Source organism: Callorhinchus milii, unplaced genomic scaffold, assembly GCF_018977255.1.
Source record: "Callorhinchus milii isolate IMCB2004 unplaced genomic scaffold, IMCB_Cmil_1.0 Scaffold1, whole genome shotgun sequence".
NCBI lineage: Eukaryota > Metazoa > Chordata > Chondrichthyes > Chimaeriformes > Callorhinchidae > Callorhinchus > Callorhinchus milii.
In genome coordinates, this window is record NW_024704742.1 from 120,196,155 (window position 1) to 120,211,929 (window position 15,775).

General features: G+C 41.0%; 1 protein-coding gene across 2 annotated transcripts; it reads left to right on the forward strand.

Moving 5' to 3' along the window:
- The first annotated feature begins 1,813 nt into the window (after window positions 1–1,813).
- Window positions 1,814–15,297, forward strand: trim23 (tripartite motif containing 23). 2 transcript variants are annotated; one of them, XM_042335000.1, is made up of 11 exons: window positions 1,814–2,096; window positions 4,474–4,636; window positions 5,057–5,178; window positions 6,022–6,300; window positions 6,943–7,125; window positions 7,987–8,202; window positions 9,226–9,360; window positions 11,245–11,374; window positions 12,386–12,496; window positions 13,584–13,708; window positions 14,321–15,297. In XM_042335000.1, the coding sequence occupies exons 1-11, from the start codon at window positions 2,031–2,033 to the stop codon at window positions 14,498–14,500; spliced, it is 1,710 nt and encodes a 569-aa protein (XP_042190934.1). In that variant the 5' UTR covers window positions 1,814–2,030; the 3' UTR covers window positions 14,501–15,297. The 2 variants fall into 2 exon arrangements, with proteins under 2 accessions (XP_042190934.1, XP_042190937.1); XM_042335003.1 differs by having other exon boundaries at window positions 13,587–13,708.
- Window positions 15,298–15,775: the final 478 nt, after the last annotated feature.

A 15,775-nucleotide genomic window follows, 5' to 3' on the forward strand; every position in this document is an offset into this window, starting at 1 on the left:
GCGCCTAATCACATTGTCGCGACGTCTCGAAGCGCCTCACAGGGTAATAATAATAATAACCCTTGCATTTGACAAAGCGCTTTTCATGTCTTCTAGACGTCTCAAAGCGCTTCACAGAATAGACTGTAAAGTGAATTGACTGTATATTTGTGGGCGAAACGCAGCAGCCAGTCAGATATGATTCTGACATTCATATCCCTGCTATGGGATGATCTGGAGAAAAAGTTCCCAGAAAATTAACTCAATGAATTGTCTGCTTTCGGTTTTGCTTCACTTGCACCAGAACAAACCAGCTATGAATTTGGCACTGAGAATATTGAAAAGATGGTTGACAAATACAGACAAATCCTGATCCTTGGTCAAGTAAGGTCTTCTGGGCAAAACGTCATGGATGAAATGGAACTCATTGTGAGCCAATACAATGACAACAAGTACTTAATTGCAGAGAAGATTGAAACAAAGTCATTGAAAACGTTTCAGGACATGGTGACATTCAGGCTACAAATTACAGAACAGTGCAATGTGGTTTCACAACTAGAGGATATATGTGCAACGTTTCAAGCTTCAAGTGCTGATTGTGAGTGTGGGTTCAGCCTTATGAATAATATAAAAACAAAATCCCAAAACCAATTGAAAGAAAATCACCTTGATATGCTCATGCGGATCAAATCTCATCTGTCAAGTGGTAGAGAAGTAAATCTGGACAAAATATGTCCTGTAGCTCAGTGGTTAGAGCACTCGCCTTGCAAGCGAGACCTGGGTTTGATTCCTGGCAGCGCGAAACCTTGGGCAAGTTTCCTTACTCCACACACCTGATAATAATCCCTCAAGAAAAAAAAACAATAATAAATTGGTCATTTCAATCCACAACTGTTTGAGGGACACTGCTGTGAGCAATTGGCTGCCGCATTTCTCCCACAAATATATAGTTTATTCACTTTACAGTATATTCTGTGAAGCACTTTGAGATGTCTGGAAGACGTGAAAAGTGCTACATCAAATGCAGGATTATTATTATTATAAACACTGGAAGAGAGGGAGAGACAGAAGAGAAAAACATCCGAACCAGAGACAAGTGACCCTTTTCTTCTCCGTCATCTGGCCTGTCATCCTCAGACTCTGGGTCTCACTCAGGATGTCCCTATTCCTCTGGTGGAGGTGTTTACTTCTGAAATTTCTACAACCAGTTTTGTTTCATTAAAAATCCTTGACCGCTCGCCTTGTTAACACTCATCCATTATTTTGTATATTGGTTCTGTTTGTCAGATACCCTAAGATGTTCTATTCAAAGTTTTGAGCCCTTTTTTTTTCTTACGCCGGCGCACACAGCCTTCACATCGGCGCACAAACCCAAATTCATTCCGCGCCCGGCCGGAAAAAAACTGAAAGAGGGAACGTAGCAGCGGCGCGCAGTTTGCGCCCAATTTAAGACTCATGTCAGGCTTTTCCCTATTGGTGGCGACAACCACTGATTTTATGGTGTGAATAAATCTCCCCTTTTTGCCGGTTGACCCCCCGACCCCCCCCGACACAGCGCTCTGAGGGGCTTCCGTTCCCGCTCGCACAGCCGCACCGCTTCACGGCGCGATCCTTGTGCGGCGCTTTGCGAAGGCTCTCGACGAGGTTGACGGAGGCGCTGCCCTCCACGTCCGAACCATTAACAACTGTGTGAGCGATGATTAACCCCAAATGAAGAGGAACAGGAAGTGCGGTCACGTGAGGCGTTGCCTTGACCGGCAGCTGAGCATGCGCAGTTCAAAATAACGAGCGCGGTGACGTCACAGCGGGGTCTTGGGCTGCACCATTGACGCTGTGGGCGGGGGGGGGGTCTGAGTGCCCGGTGCAGGGCCGCACCCGAGGGACGGGGACCTTTCATCCCCTGTATTTTAACTATGGGGTAACACACCCCCCGGGGGTTGGTTCCACGTCAAACTGCTCGGGGGTTCCCGGGGGGCGGCGCGGAGTGGGCTGTGGAGCGGTTGCCGCGGTTCCCCCCTCTCTTACGGTCGCCGGTGGTGTTGGGCTCCGGGATGGCGGCCGCTGCTGTCAACAAAGCGCTCCGGCAGCCCCGCGCCGGCACCCCGGGCTCCGTCAAGGTGAGTGGGAGCCGTGTCTGACCACCCACCCCGGGGCAGGGCAGGGCAGGGCCGGGCAGGGTCGGGCAGGGTAGGGTAGGGCAGGGCCGGGCCGGGCAGGGCCGGGCAGGGTAGGGCAGGGCCGGGCCGGGCAGGGCCGGGCAGGGCAGGGCAGGGCCGGGCAGGGCAGGGCAGGGCCGGGCAGGGTAGGGCCGGGCAGGGTAGGGCCGGGTAGGGCCGGGCAGGGCAGGGCAGGGCCGGGTAGGGTAGGGCCGGGTAGGGCCGGGCAGGGCAGGGTAGGGCCGGGCAGGGTAGGGCCGGGCAGGGTAGGGCCGGGTAGGGCCGGGCAGGGCAGGGTAGGGTCGGGCAGGGTAGGGCCGCAGAGAGTACAGGAGAGCGCGGGGGTCTGGGTTCTCGGAGCTGCCGTCGTGGCGCCCCACACACACACACACAGGGACAGACCAACAGCAACAACAGGAGCCGCCATTCAGCCCCTCCACAGCCCCTCCACAGCCCGCGCTCCCCATCCCATCACATCACATCACACTGCCCCGCACCTCCGCTCCTCTGCCCTCACCCCCTCCCCCTCACCCCCCTCACCCTCAGCAGCACCGGGGGGTTACCCTGCAATGATGGGTGCTATATGATTGCAAGTTACTGTTGACTCTGTGCCCTTCCCTCCCGGGTGTGACTGCATGTGACCCTGAGGTGCCACAGTCACACCCACTCCCCCACTGGTTCCTCATCCCCCCCTCACACACACACACACACCAATGGTAACAGGGACCAGTGCTCCTGTTCCACACCTTCTCCCCAACCTACATTCTGTAACGGGGACCCCTGCTCCACCCTTCTCTCCCAAACCTTTGCCGAACATATCTAGTGCATGCGTGTGAATGTACAAAGAAAGAAACGGCGTCGACAATTGCCTTTTTAATTTAAATTTCTAGTTTTATCGATTCAATAAATTCACATTCCTCACTGAGACGCTGGAACAAGCCGTTGCCTCTCAGCTTCGTTCCTGTCTCTCCCTTCAAGCCCTCCAGTCCCATTTCTACTTTGCCCATAACATCCAGGCTGACCTGGTCAGTCACCAGTGCCGTTCTCTCCATCATCAATCAGGGCTCTCTTTGTCTGTTGTTCTCATTCACCTCTCAACTGCACCTCCTGCATCATCCATAGGCTTGGGATTCCATATGTAAGTGGATGAAACTTTTTTTGTCAGCCCGGTGTCTGCCACATGTGGAAACCCATCACTCCGCTTAAGGATATTCAAACCAAATTGAGAACTCCATGTATCCCACCTACACATGGAAATCCCAGAGATAGATTATTGGAATGGAATGTACGCTGTCTCCCTGGAGAGATGTATCCTGCTTCCTGCTTCCCTAATTCCCGAAAGCATTAGGACAGATTGGCAGGAGCCAAGGCTTGGGGACCCTAGGATGTGTGTTGGGTACTGCTGAAGTCTAGAGTCTACTGTAATCAGCTAAATCTGCACAATTTACCACTGATGTGAAAGGCGCTATACAAATGTAATCTTGTTGTTGTTGATAGCACTATGTAGCAAGCTTTCCCGCTGCTTATCCAGCGAGGACTATCCTCTCTGTTAGGACTGTGGTTTGTTTGTTTTGCTTGTTCTTCATCTTCTGAATGTGGCAACTGGGGTTTAGATACCTGGACATCATTGTCTTGGTATCTTGTTCAAGTGGACATTCCTTATGTGTGCATGGATGGGAAGTGTTGGCAGACCATTCACCATTAGTGACTTGAGCCTGATCCTTTTCCTCACCTGATATCCACATATGCATTTCCGACTGGACGACTGAATAGAAACAAAAAATGGAACACATAACTGGATATTTTCCCCTTTCACCCCATCCCTACACTTCAATTCTATGTGACAGCGTGGTTCACCTGGTAACACTCGGAGTCAGAGGTTATGGGTTCAAGTTCCACTGGCCTTGAAACTCGTATAGTCTTAAGATGACACTGCAAAGCAGTGCTGGGAGTGTGCTGCATTATTGGTGCATGCCCTTCGGATGGGTAGATAAATTGTGGACCCGTCTGCCTGTTCAGGTGGAAGTTAAAAATCCCAATTGAAAATTGGCTGATGTATTCGCCCACAAAACAGTCACTCCATTTAACATTTTATCCTGTGAATTTCATTTGGGCATCCTCTGAAAAAAGACACTGTACCAAATTTGAGGATTATTATTATTGTTCTGTCAAATATTGGCCATTTTAATTATAGTCCAAAGCTTTAAGTCTGCAGTTTTCCTGGTGTGCCTTGTTCTGTACAAAGCTATGTAATGGATTGACAGAATAAATAGTGGGAAGCTGGTTAAAACCTAAAGTGATAACCTGAGTTTAACTATCGCTATCTTTTCAATCTTAGGTTCTAGAATGTGGAGTTTGTGAAGACGTATTTACTTTGCAGGGAGACAAAGTGCCGCGCTTGCTCCTTTGTGGCCACACGGTCTGCCATGACTGTCTTACTCGCCTTCCACTTCAGGGGAGAGCAATACGTTGTCCATTTGACCGGCAAGTCACTGAACTAGGTTGGTCTGGAAACTTTCATATTTTCCATTTCTAACCAGGAAAAGCAACCAAATTGTTAAGGCCTTTATGTTTGATTGCTGTTTTCTAATGAGGTTTATAAGCAATTTGAAACCTAAGGCAAGCGTGATAGGATGCAATACAACATATGGCAAATTTTGAAGTGAAATATGCAGTAAATCTAGCAGATACGTATATTATAGTATCAGTGTTGTGAATTTGCCTATATAACAGTCCAAATGAAGCGTGAAAGTGTAAGAATAGAAATGATTTTTTTTTAACTTTTGAGAAAAACGAGATTCAGAGACGCTTAAAATAATGTTTGCACTCAAAAATTTCCTTGTGGTTGACTTCGGTTGTAAACTTGGGGTAATAAATTAATGGATCTTTTTATTCAGACTGATGGTAAATTTATTTCACAGGTGATTCAGGTGTCTGGGGTTTGAAGAAAAACTTTGCTTTATTGGAGCTGCTAGAGCGGTTACAGAATGGTGCTGTCAATTATCAAGGAACATCTGAAGAGGCTCTAGGAATCTCTGGAGAGGTACCTGAAAAGGGACGTCTCAAGACATTTGACTTCAAAACTTTTAAAAGTTTTGAGAGCATAAGTAGTGAAAAATTCTTTCTTATAATTGGTAACAAGAGGCCATAAATCTCAGATTATCATTGAAGAATTTAGGGTGACAATTAAAAAGATTTTTCAGGCCAAGGGTTAGAAGACTATTTGAATACTTAGCCACAGGTGACTATTGAAGCGATGACCATAATGTTTGAAAACGGTTAGAGAAATATTTGAAGAGAATCAATTTTAAAGGGTGCAGGGAAAGCGCAGAGGACTGATAGGAGATAGCTCTAGTGGAGGGGATTGCTCCGGTATATGTTCAATAATATGAATCGCCTTCTTTTTGCTATAATTTCTATGATTCCTTTTTTACATCAATACAATTTTAAAACCCAAATGTGTACTGCACAACCACCCCCATGGACTCAAACCATCGCATTATAATGGGATTGCTCTGTATGTTTAATTTTAAGAACTGTTTAACAGTGAAATTGGTTGTTCTGTTTTATTGAAAGGCTATCCACAAGAAGCTGAAATGGACATTATCCATTAATTAATTTATTGATATCTCTTCTGAAGTTAGTAACTGATCTACAATTTACACTGAAACATACTAGATAAAGAAGTAACTGTTGTAATAGTACTGCGAAAATCATTCAAACCATTATTATCCTACTCACACGATTCTTCGAAGTATCGCTAAGGCATTGTATCTTCTGATTAGATTGCACACTAAACCAGCCAGTATTGTGCAGAAAGAATGTCAACATTGATTTTATGTTTGCATGAATTAAATATCTACTTTTTTGCTATTTATTTCTAAAGCAAGTTATCCGTTGTGATGAAGATGAAAGCCATGTGGCGTCCATGTATTGCACTGTGTGTGCAACTCACCTTTGTGCAGACTGCTCCCAGGTGACACACTCTACACGTACGCTGGCCAAACATCGCCGTGTGCCCCTGGCAGACAAACCACACGAAAAGACAATGTGCTCCCAGCACCAGGTGCATGTGATTGAGTTTGTCTGTTTGGAGGAACCATGTCAATCCAGTCCCCTTATGTGCTGTGTCTGCAAAGAGTATGGGAAGCACCAAGGACACAAGGTATTTCTAACTTTTACGTGAACCTAATGTGAATATTAAGCATTGATCTCAATTGTACTTTAGTCCGAGATGCTGCCCTGTGTGAAGGTCGCTATAAGGCCGTGAAGGGCGCTAAATGTTGTGGTACTGATTTGGTAAGAACTCAAGGAATACCCTCATGCTTTAAAAAAAGGTAGAGAAATAGAGAAAAATATTTTTATGAGTTATTATGAACTAGCTTATTAAGCAGCGTGACTCAATAAATGCACTGAAATAAATCAATCTTAGTCAAAATATGAATATAAATATTTGTAGAAGAACTTGAAAAGGTGAAAATTGGGACCCAAAGCCATCTACTCTGTACTCCTACATCTCTTATGAATTAGTTCAGTAGGGAAAAGCCCTAGAAATAGATTGCTTACCTCTCCACTTTGCAGGTAATTGTATATGATTTGTTGAAGAAACTAACCAACAGTGTGGGTGAGGGAAAGAATGAAGCATTTATTGAGAAACTATTACCAGTAGTGTCAATGAAGATATGATGTGGCATAGTAAAAATACTTGCATTTTTGATATGTGTGTTAAACATTTTTTAGTGATTTTCTTCTTAATGTAAAACCATGAAATCCCTTTTTAGATTTTTATCTGCTTTTTCAAATGCAGTGTACAGTCTTGGAAACTGAAGCAGATCAAATCCGTGCATCTATTCTGGATATGGCACACTGCATTCGTACTTTTACTGAGGAGATTGCTGATTATTCTAGAAAATTAGGTGGAATTGTTCAGAAGATTGAGGGAGGAGAACAAATAGTAGAAGACCGAATTGGAATGGCTCACACAGAACATGTAAGATATTAACAGCTTCAAGTGGACCTATCTTTACAACTAGGATCTTGCCAATTCATACTATTTTTAAACAATGAACATTTATAGCGTTTACACACAAATATCCATAAATTTTAAGCGTAACATTTGTTATTTAGTTTATTGTAGTTGCATGTTGTTTAATCCCTAATTACTTTTCAACTCTCAAGGTCTCATAGAATAAACTGAACCCCCATCCAATATCCATCCCTGCATGTATCTTCGATGTAGCTATTTAATTGATCTTTAGACTGACAGTTTCTAGTTAATATTAGAAATCCTATATATTTCTGAAGTTATATCAAATCTCCTTGGGTTTTCCAAATTTTGTGTATGATGCTTGTTTTTGTTTTAAGCTCCACTGACTATACTTGCTTACTTATTTGCTACTTAGACAGAGCTACCCCCACCACCCCCCCCACCCCTTTTTTGTAAAAAAGAAAATGGTTTTCCAGACTTGGGCTCAGGTTCATAGGTGGTTAAAAACCCTCTACTTCCTTGTTCAGTCATTCTGCAGATGTGAGGTCTAATGGGGGTGTTGAATTATTTGTTCATTAGCGGCATGATAGCTGAACCTGATCATCTCCTCACCTAGTATTCCCACAAGTTCTTTTCAGTAATGGCTACTGGCTAGTGACCAGGAAAAGGAAACTTTCCTTATTTCATTACTCTGTCAGGATGTGATGACTTTAGCAGGGCCAACATTTATTATCCATCTCTAGTTGTCCTGAGAAGGTGGTGGTGGTGTATTTAATAGTGAAAAACAATTATATTTAATCATTTAAAACAAATATTATCTGATGTTTTGGTTGTTAATTGCTGAACTGTCTGATCCTACGGTAGGTTCCAGGTAGTGCTGAGAATGCACGTTCCTGTGTTCGTGCGTATTTTGCAGAATTGCATGAAACCCTCTGTAGGCAGGAGGAGATGGCACTCAGTGTTGTTGATGCTCATGTGCGGGAGAAGTTGATCTGGCTGAGACAACAACAAGAGGACATGACCATTCTACTATCTCAGGTTTCAACTGCTTGTCTTCACTGTGAAAAAACACTACAACAGGTAAGTGGTGAACCAGCAAACCAGAATTTTGTACATCTCCTTTCACATGAAAGTCTTATACTCATAAGATTGCTCATATACATATACTCATACTTATTGCTGATGCAGTTGCATTGCTGTAATGTCCAAGATACAATTTGTGCAGTAAAAGTAATGAATTCCAACTACCCTTGAATAGCTCCTGATCGCTATTTTACAGCATTACACTGAAGGAAAATGGACATTTGTTAATGCCTATCAAATCTATGTATTCAGATTGGCTCTTAAATATGCTACTAAATGTGATTGATGATACCCCAAAACACAGGCTACTTCCCCTGTATTTACCAGCAACCACAAGTAAGGCCTGCAACAAAATCTACACAACAAGGGCACAACCATGAACAATTGCGTTAGAACAGGCGATGGCGGGTATCAGGTGTCTGCTTGGCTCAGTTGGTAACATTCTCACTTCTCAGTCAGAAAGTTGTGAGTCAGGCCGTGTGTCGGGATTTTGAGACAATCTTGGCTGACGTTCCATTGCAGTGCTGGTTGAGCTGCATTGTTGGAGGTTCCATCCTTTGGATGAGACATTAAACTGAGATCTTGACTGCTTATTCAGGTGTACGTTAAACATCCCATGGCAGAGAACAAATTTGGATATCTCTGGTAATCAGAATGTGTACATAAGTGGCCTGGGGTGACACTTTCTTTGATAAAGTATTGCCAGCCTCTAAATAGGCATGGGTAAGATGTGGAAATCTGTATGGAGGTTTGCATGGACAAATTGCTCCTATTGCTCTATGTGCAACAACATGTTCCATTGTTCTGTTGCCTCTCTGAACTTGACACATTTGTATTAGGCGACAGACCTGTTTAACCTATTAAATATATTTTCTCAGTTGCATCAGCGTAAAGTGCAGCAGCAGTTCTTCACACTGTATACACAACTGTAACAGCACACAACACTTGTTTGCTTTTTAGTTTTGTGACTAGATAATAAACTCAGTGTGGACCAGAGTGAAATCAGTTTTCCTTCCACAGGATGATTGTCGTGTGGTGGGGGCAAAACAGGAGATTACTCGTTTGCTGGAAACACTACAAAAACAGCAGCAACAGTTCACAGAGCTCGCTGATCACATTCAGTTGGATGCCAGCATCCCTGTTACCTTCACAAAGGTAAAGAATCCTTTCTGTCTTTGCCTTTCTGTGTGACTAATCTTCCTTCATTATTTCTTGGGGGTGTTTTTTTTCTGTCCTGCTCTGGAGACAATTCCCAGCTTCGGAACCGAGGAAGTGATTTGCTTTCGGATGTCCACCAGTTGATAGGAGATGTAGATAATTGTCCTGGAATACCCTGTCCACTGACTGGATTTATCCTTTTCTCTGTCGCAAAATGCCTTTTTTCTACTTGTCCCTCCCTTCATTCCATAGCTGAATTTAGATATTTGGCAAAAAGTGAATTGAGGGAAAATCCCCTATTGTGATTATTATTATTCCATGGGACATATGTTAAAAATATGGTGCATCACTATCAGGCTAAATAATACTCTCTTAAATTTGTCATGTTATACTACTTTATACAAATGTTTCCAATATGTTGTAGTTGCATATTTCTTTGAAGTGAGTTAGATGAGCCAAATGGAATAAGTTAGATTGATTAAACGGTCTTTTCTCATTCTTTACTGTATCCTCAAACAGTCTTAACCGTTACCCAACCCAAATGTGTTGTGGTTGGCACAACAATTCTGTAACTTGTGCTGAGTTAGCTAAAGTTCAAGTACATTCTGACGTGACTAATTTTTAATAAGAAAAATACTGACATTTAAGACCTATAAATGATGTGTAGTTGGCTGACCTCTGCAAGTCCCTTCTATTTAAATTAATGTGATTTATGTTTACTCTGTCCCTATTAGTTCTATGAATACAGTCAGAGATTTGTGACAACATAAACACAAATGTAGCTGTTTGCCTACAAAATACTTATTCACTACATTGCAGGAAATTCTATGAAACGCTTTGAGGCATCCTCCCAATGGGAAAGGTGCTATATATAATGCAAAGATTGTATATTTATTTTATTATAGCTTTAGACCTATGCTGATCAGTTTTGATTAATTAGGACTGTATTTTAAATTCAGTACTTGGCTTTGAGGCATCCTCCTAATGTGAAAGGTGCTATATATAATGCAAAGATTATACATTTGCTTATTTTTTTTACTGCATCTTTAGACCTATGCTGATCAGTTCTGATTAATTAGGGCTGTATTTTAAATTCAGTACTCGGCTGACAGGCTGCTGCATTTGCCTACAAAATACACAGTAAAAATCCTGTGAAATGATTTGAGATGTATAAGGTGATATATCAAATGTGGAAGCAAAGGTTTAAAAGCAGTAAGCAAAAATGAGAAGCACTGCAGAACTTGATGGTTTGTGTTAACCGTAGCCTACACATGAATTCTATACAGCCCAACGGAGATTACAAACACATCTGTTCAGAAACTCTTTTGAAAATCTTGGATTTATGAGAGATAAAGGTATTCAGATATTACTTACACTGAGTTGATGCACTGCGTCTTAAACTGTGACTATGTTAGTGAACTAGAAATAATGTCCAAAGTGCGTCTTTTTCTTGCTTGCAATTTTTTACGAATTGCTTTGCAGTAGAACCCTCTAGTTTCCTTGCAGAATTTATCTGGCTGTGTCTTATTGTATCACACACTTTTGCTCCATTATTGCATGGAACTATTCCTCAAAATGCTTGTGGTCTTCCTCGTGTAATTCTGATAAGGGTGTACAATAAAATTTCACACAACTCACGGTAACCTATTCTAACAGTATATCATAACAAAAAAAATTCAATTTTCTTCTACTGAGAATGTTTATTTGAATAAAAGTCAAAATGAATGAATGACAACTTGTGACAAGGTCAGTGTATCACTAACACAATGGAATTTTATAGCATTAATAACCTCATCATTTTTAAAAGTAGTGAACTGAAAACAAATGACTTATTCCAGAGCTGTGTAGTTAAATGCATACAATCACATAATCTTTTAACAGGATAATCGGGTTCATATTGGGCCAAAGATGGAGATTCGTGTGGTAACTTTAGGACTGGATGGAGCAGGCAAAACAACCATTCTTTTCAAACTGAAGCAGAATGAGTTTATGCAACCTATTCCTACCATAGGTAATGTTGAATTATTTTATCACAACCATGTCTGTTCACTATTGTTAGACACTCTGGCACAGCACTTAATAACTGGGCTGTGCTGCATATTATTGAGCACTGCATTTTTGCTTGTTTGAAAATTATTAGCTAGGATTGGCCAATTGTATTTCACCTGTCATTCACAGTGTCATTGGGAGAGGGGTATTCCTGGTGGTAAATGACAAACACTGGGATCAGTTCCTACACATTGGAACTTCTATCATTAATTGATTGGCAGAGAGGATATCAGGTGAAGTTTGATGGTGCAGTGCTGCCTTTGAGTATAAAAGTTGTGAGTAAATAGTTAACTTTCAGTGCAGTCTATTTTTTTCTCACACACACACTTCTATAGCGCCCTCCACGCAGGGTAGCATCTCAGAGGTGGGGGGAGGTGACAGTAAGCATGGTCAAAAAGGGAGGTTTTCAGGCTGGACTTGAAAAAGGGGAGAGAGGGGGCAAGGTTGAAGGAGAGTGTTCTGCAGTTTGGGGGCATAGTGGCTGAAAGCAGGGGGAATGGGGAGAGTTGAATGTTAAGTATACCTGTGTTTATTAAAGTGATGTAAGAATGTAGAGAGAATTTTTTATTACAGATATCATCCTCTTGAGACTTCTGTTGGATTCCAGATAGATGAGGTTTGCATATGCTAACAAGTGGCTGGTTCAGTTGGTAGCACTCTTGCCTTCGAGACAGCAGATTATGGGTTCAAGTCTCATGCCAGAGCTTGAGCTCATAGTTTAGATTGACACTGTATTGCAGTGCTGGGGAATACTGTTCTTTGGATGAAATGTTAACAATAAATAATGCAGAATGTTTCCACTTAGCACCAGTCTGCTTCATGCCCCCTACACCCTCTACCCCCTCAGTTAGCTGTGTAAAGTACTTTGAATGTAAATTGTTATTGTCCATCTGGAAATATGAGTAGTTTTAGGACAGCTTTCGGGAACCTTTTTTCATATAAAATGGTAATAACCACGTTTTCCTCTCCTCAGGTTTTAATGTGGAAACTGTAGAATACAAAAACCTGAAATTTACCATTTGGGATGTAGGAGGCAAACATATATTGCGACCGCTTTGGAAGCATTATTATCTTAATACACAAGGTAAACAATATTTGTGTCATTGAATAACTTATTATCTGTCAACAACTCCTAAGTATTACTGTGTATCATTATAAAATGTTGGCACCACCCTGTAGCCCTTTTTGACTTGTATGTTGAGATTACAGTGTATTAATTCGTACTTGACTGCACTTGATTTCTTACTTTGACATTATGCTGTAATTGTTCACAAGGGAGGTTACAAAGTAGAAATGCCTTTTGACCCATTTGACTTCATTCTTCCAAATGATCAACCCTGCCATCTTCTTAGACAAAAAATCTGCTTTCCAATCTGTCTCAAATACCCTGCCTGTTAACTAATTTCAGCTGTTTATTTCCCTCTGTGTAAACACCAGCAATAACCAATTACATTTATATAGTGTAAAATAAATGATTTAAAGTACTTTATCTACTGATTAAAAAAAAATGAACTGAATGTTGTTGTGTAGGTGAACACAACAAGAATACAGCAGCTAATTTGCACCATTCCAGGTAGTGAATATATTCCAAGCCATATGGGTAAACAATTATGTGTTTTCCTTTGAGAATGTATCCTGTCTCTTGTCTATTTTTTTTGTACCTGGAAACTGGATCTCTCTGATCTACCAGGGCTTTTTGCCAATTACATGATGCATATATACAACTACTACATGCATTCATGTTCATGTTTTTGATTCTCCTAAAGTCAACATTGTTGTGCACCAAATATACAGTCAATTCACATTACAATGTATTCTGTGAAGCGCGTTGAGATGTCCAGAAGATGTGAAAAGCACTATACAAGGATTATTATTTGTATTGTTATGAACAAATCATTTCAAAGTGGGCCAGTGGGACCTCTTTTGCTCTACTTGACTGTCTTCTGATTGGGATTTTGTAATTAATTATAATACTGTAAAAAAATGATGTGAGAAAATATTGCAGACATTGAATTTTAAAGCAAACCCTTAAACTTCACAACCAATGCTATCTTTTGGTTAAACTTTTTTTTTCAAAAAGACAGTTTAAAATTGCATGTGTATATGAGAGTTGGTATTTGTAGATGAATTATTCAGAACATGGTTTTATTGCTCATCTTTCATTCTTGCAGCAGTTGTATTTGTGATCGACAGCAGCAATAGGGAGCAATTAATGGAAGCACACGGTGAGCTAGCAAAGTTATTGACCGAAAAGGAGCTTAGAGACGCCTTGCTTCTCATTTTTGCCAATAAACAGGTATGTCCTTAGTCTGAATAATTATGTTTATTAAAAGTACAAATTTAAGCTTGATTTAATATTTTTGGATAGGTGGTTAAAAATGTTGTAATGGGCATTGCTGCAAAATAAAACAATGTGCACTTAACATGGGGGAAAATGTCTAAAAGCACTTCAGAGTAAAACCGATCAGTGTGGGAGAGAGGGGCAGTGACAGAGCTGAGTTTTTAGGTGTTTTTAAATGGAGAGGGAGAGTGTGAGGTGGGAGATTAATAGTGTTCCAGTGAATAGGGAGAAGTGGCTGAAAGCTCACCTAGCAATGGCAGGGCAGATTGGTGGATGCAAAGTAGGCCAGAATTATCAGAGTGCAGGAAGTGGGTGAGTGTGTAGGACTGCTAGAGACCACAAAAGTAGGGTGGGGAAGGGTGTGAAAGCAGGTGAATGAGGATTTTGTGTCAATGAAATAGTTTATTGAAACTTTGGTGTGCAGTCAAGTATACCGAAGCTCCTGGGCCAAGCAGTTCTATACATTTTCAGTTTGTACACTTTGATGTTAAAAGCTACTAGCAGTAAGGTACTAGCTGCACTACTAGCAGTCATAACTTCCTCTTTCTGTTATAATTCATTGCACAGGATGTGACTGGAGCACTTACAGTAGAAGAAATGACAGAGTTGCTCAGTCTGCACAAGCTTTGCTGTGGGCGTAACTGGCATGTTCAAGGATGTGATGCCCGCAGTGGCCTGGGACTACATGAAGGGTTGGACTGGCTCTCAAGACAGTTGGTGGCTGCAGGTGTACTGGATGTGGCATAGGTGTGGAGCAAGTTCTTTAGCTGATTAACAAGTTTTCTCATTTTGGCCTGCATTTCCATTCTGCTTATGTCACTATAGTACCTCTACCGTGTGTAATGTATATTTAAGAAAGCTGGCATTGGGAGAGTAAACAGGCTTTAACTTTGTGGAGAAATTCACACTGTTGAAATTGATCCAAAAATTGACTTGAAGTGTATTACATTATTCTTTAACGCTCACATTTGTGACCTAATTTGGAAAAAAGTAAGTTCAATTTAATTCTTGTGTACGACAATGCATTAATGAATTGTGAAGTGATTTTTTTTCCCCAATATATAGCTCTTAACAGTCAGTGCAATGACACTTTAAAACATTTTAAATAGTGCTTCCTTTTAGGAATATACAGTTGTGTGATGCTGTGAAAAGTTTTCAAGATTAAAACAATGCATTGACTTTCTACTTCATTGATCGTCCTGGTTCTTAGCAGGACTAATATTTTAATTTCATGGTGCACTATATAATTTTCTTCAGTGCTAATGATGGTAATGATTGAGGTATGTACTGATAACCAACTATTGCTGTAAATAACTGCAAACCTGAAGTTATTCTGACTTAAAACAAAAAAGTGAGTCTAAAAGATATCCATATTAGATTTAATTATTACTACAGGCACGTGTCTCACCATTTATACCCTGAATGCTCGAGTCAATAAATGGGTCACATTCATACAATTTGCGGTACAGTATTAAGAAATGTTGCACTTGTTACTATTTGAGTGTGCTTAATAAAAATCAACTTAATGCTTTTTAATGCAAAAATATTGTTTTGAACTAGCATTATTTTACATCCGAGTGTGAAATATCTGCTTTCACTCAGTCAACTTTTGGTTATATGTTGGTGGGGGTAAGGTGCATATACATATAATTTAATGTTTACTACTGTTTACGTACCTTAGGGAAGGCTTATTGTGCACCTAGAGATTGAAACAACCTTCTCCAGTTTTGTATCTTCCAGATTATAAATCATCTTTCCACAAACTCACCCTGCATAAAGCCTCAAAGAGCAGTTGATGGGTAGGGTTTTTATTTAATGTGAGATCAAGGATGAATAGAATATATAATCTGTACACACTGTCCCAAGTGATTTTTCCAGATGTTAATTTAGCTGACCAATCCTATCATTATGCAAAATAAATAAATGCAAGAGTGGTTCCTTCTCCTGCATTCTTTTCCATTTTCAAAATTCCATTATAAAACTGAATATGGTATTTATATAAACTTTGAATGACCATACATT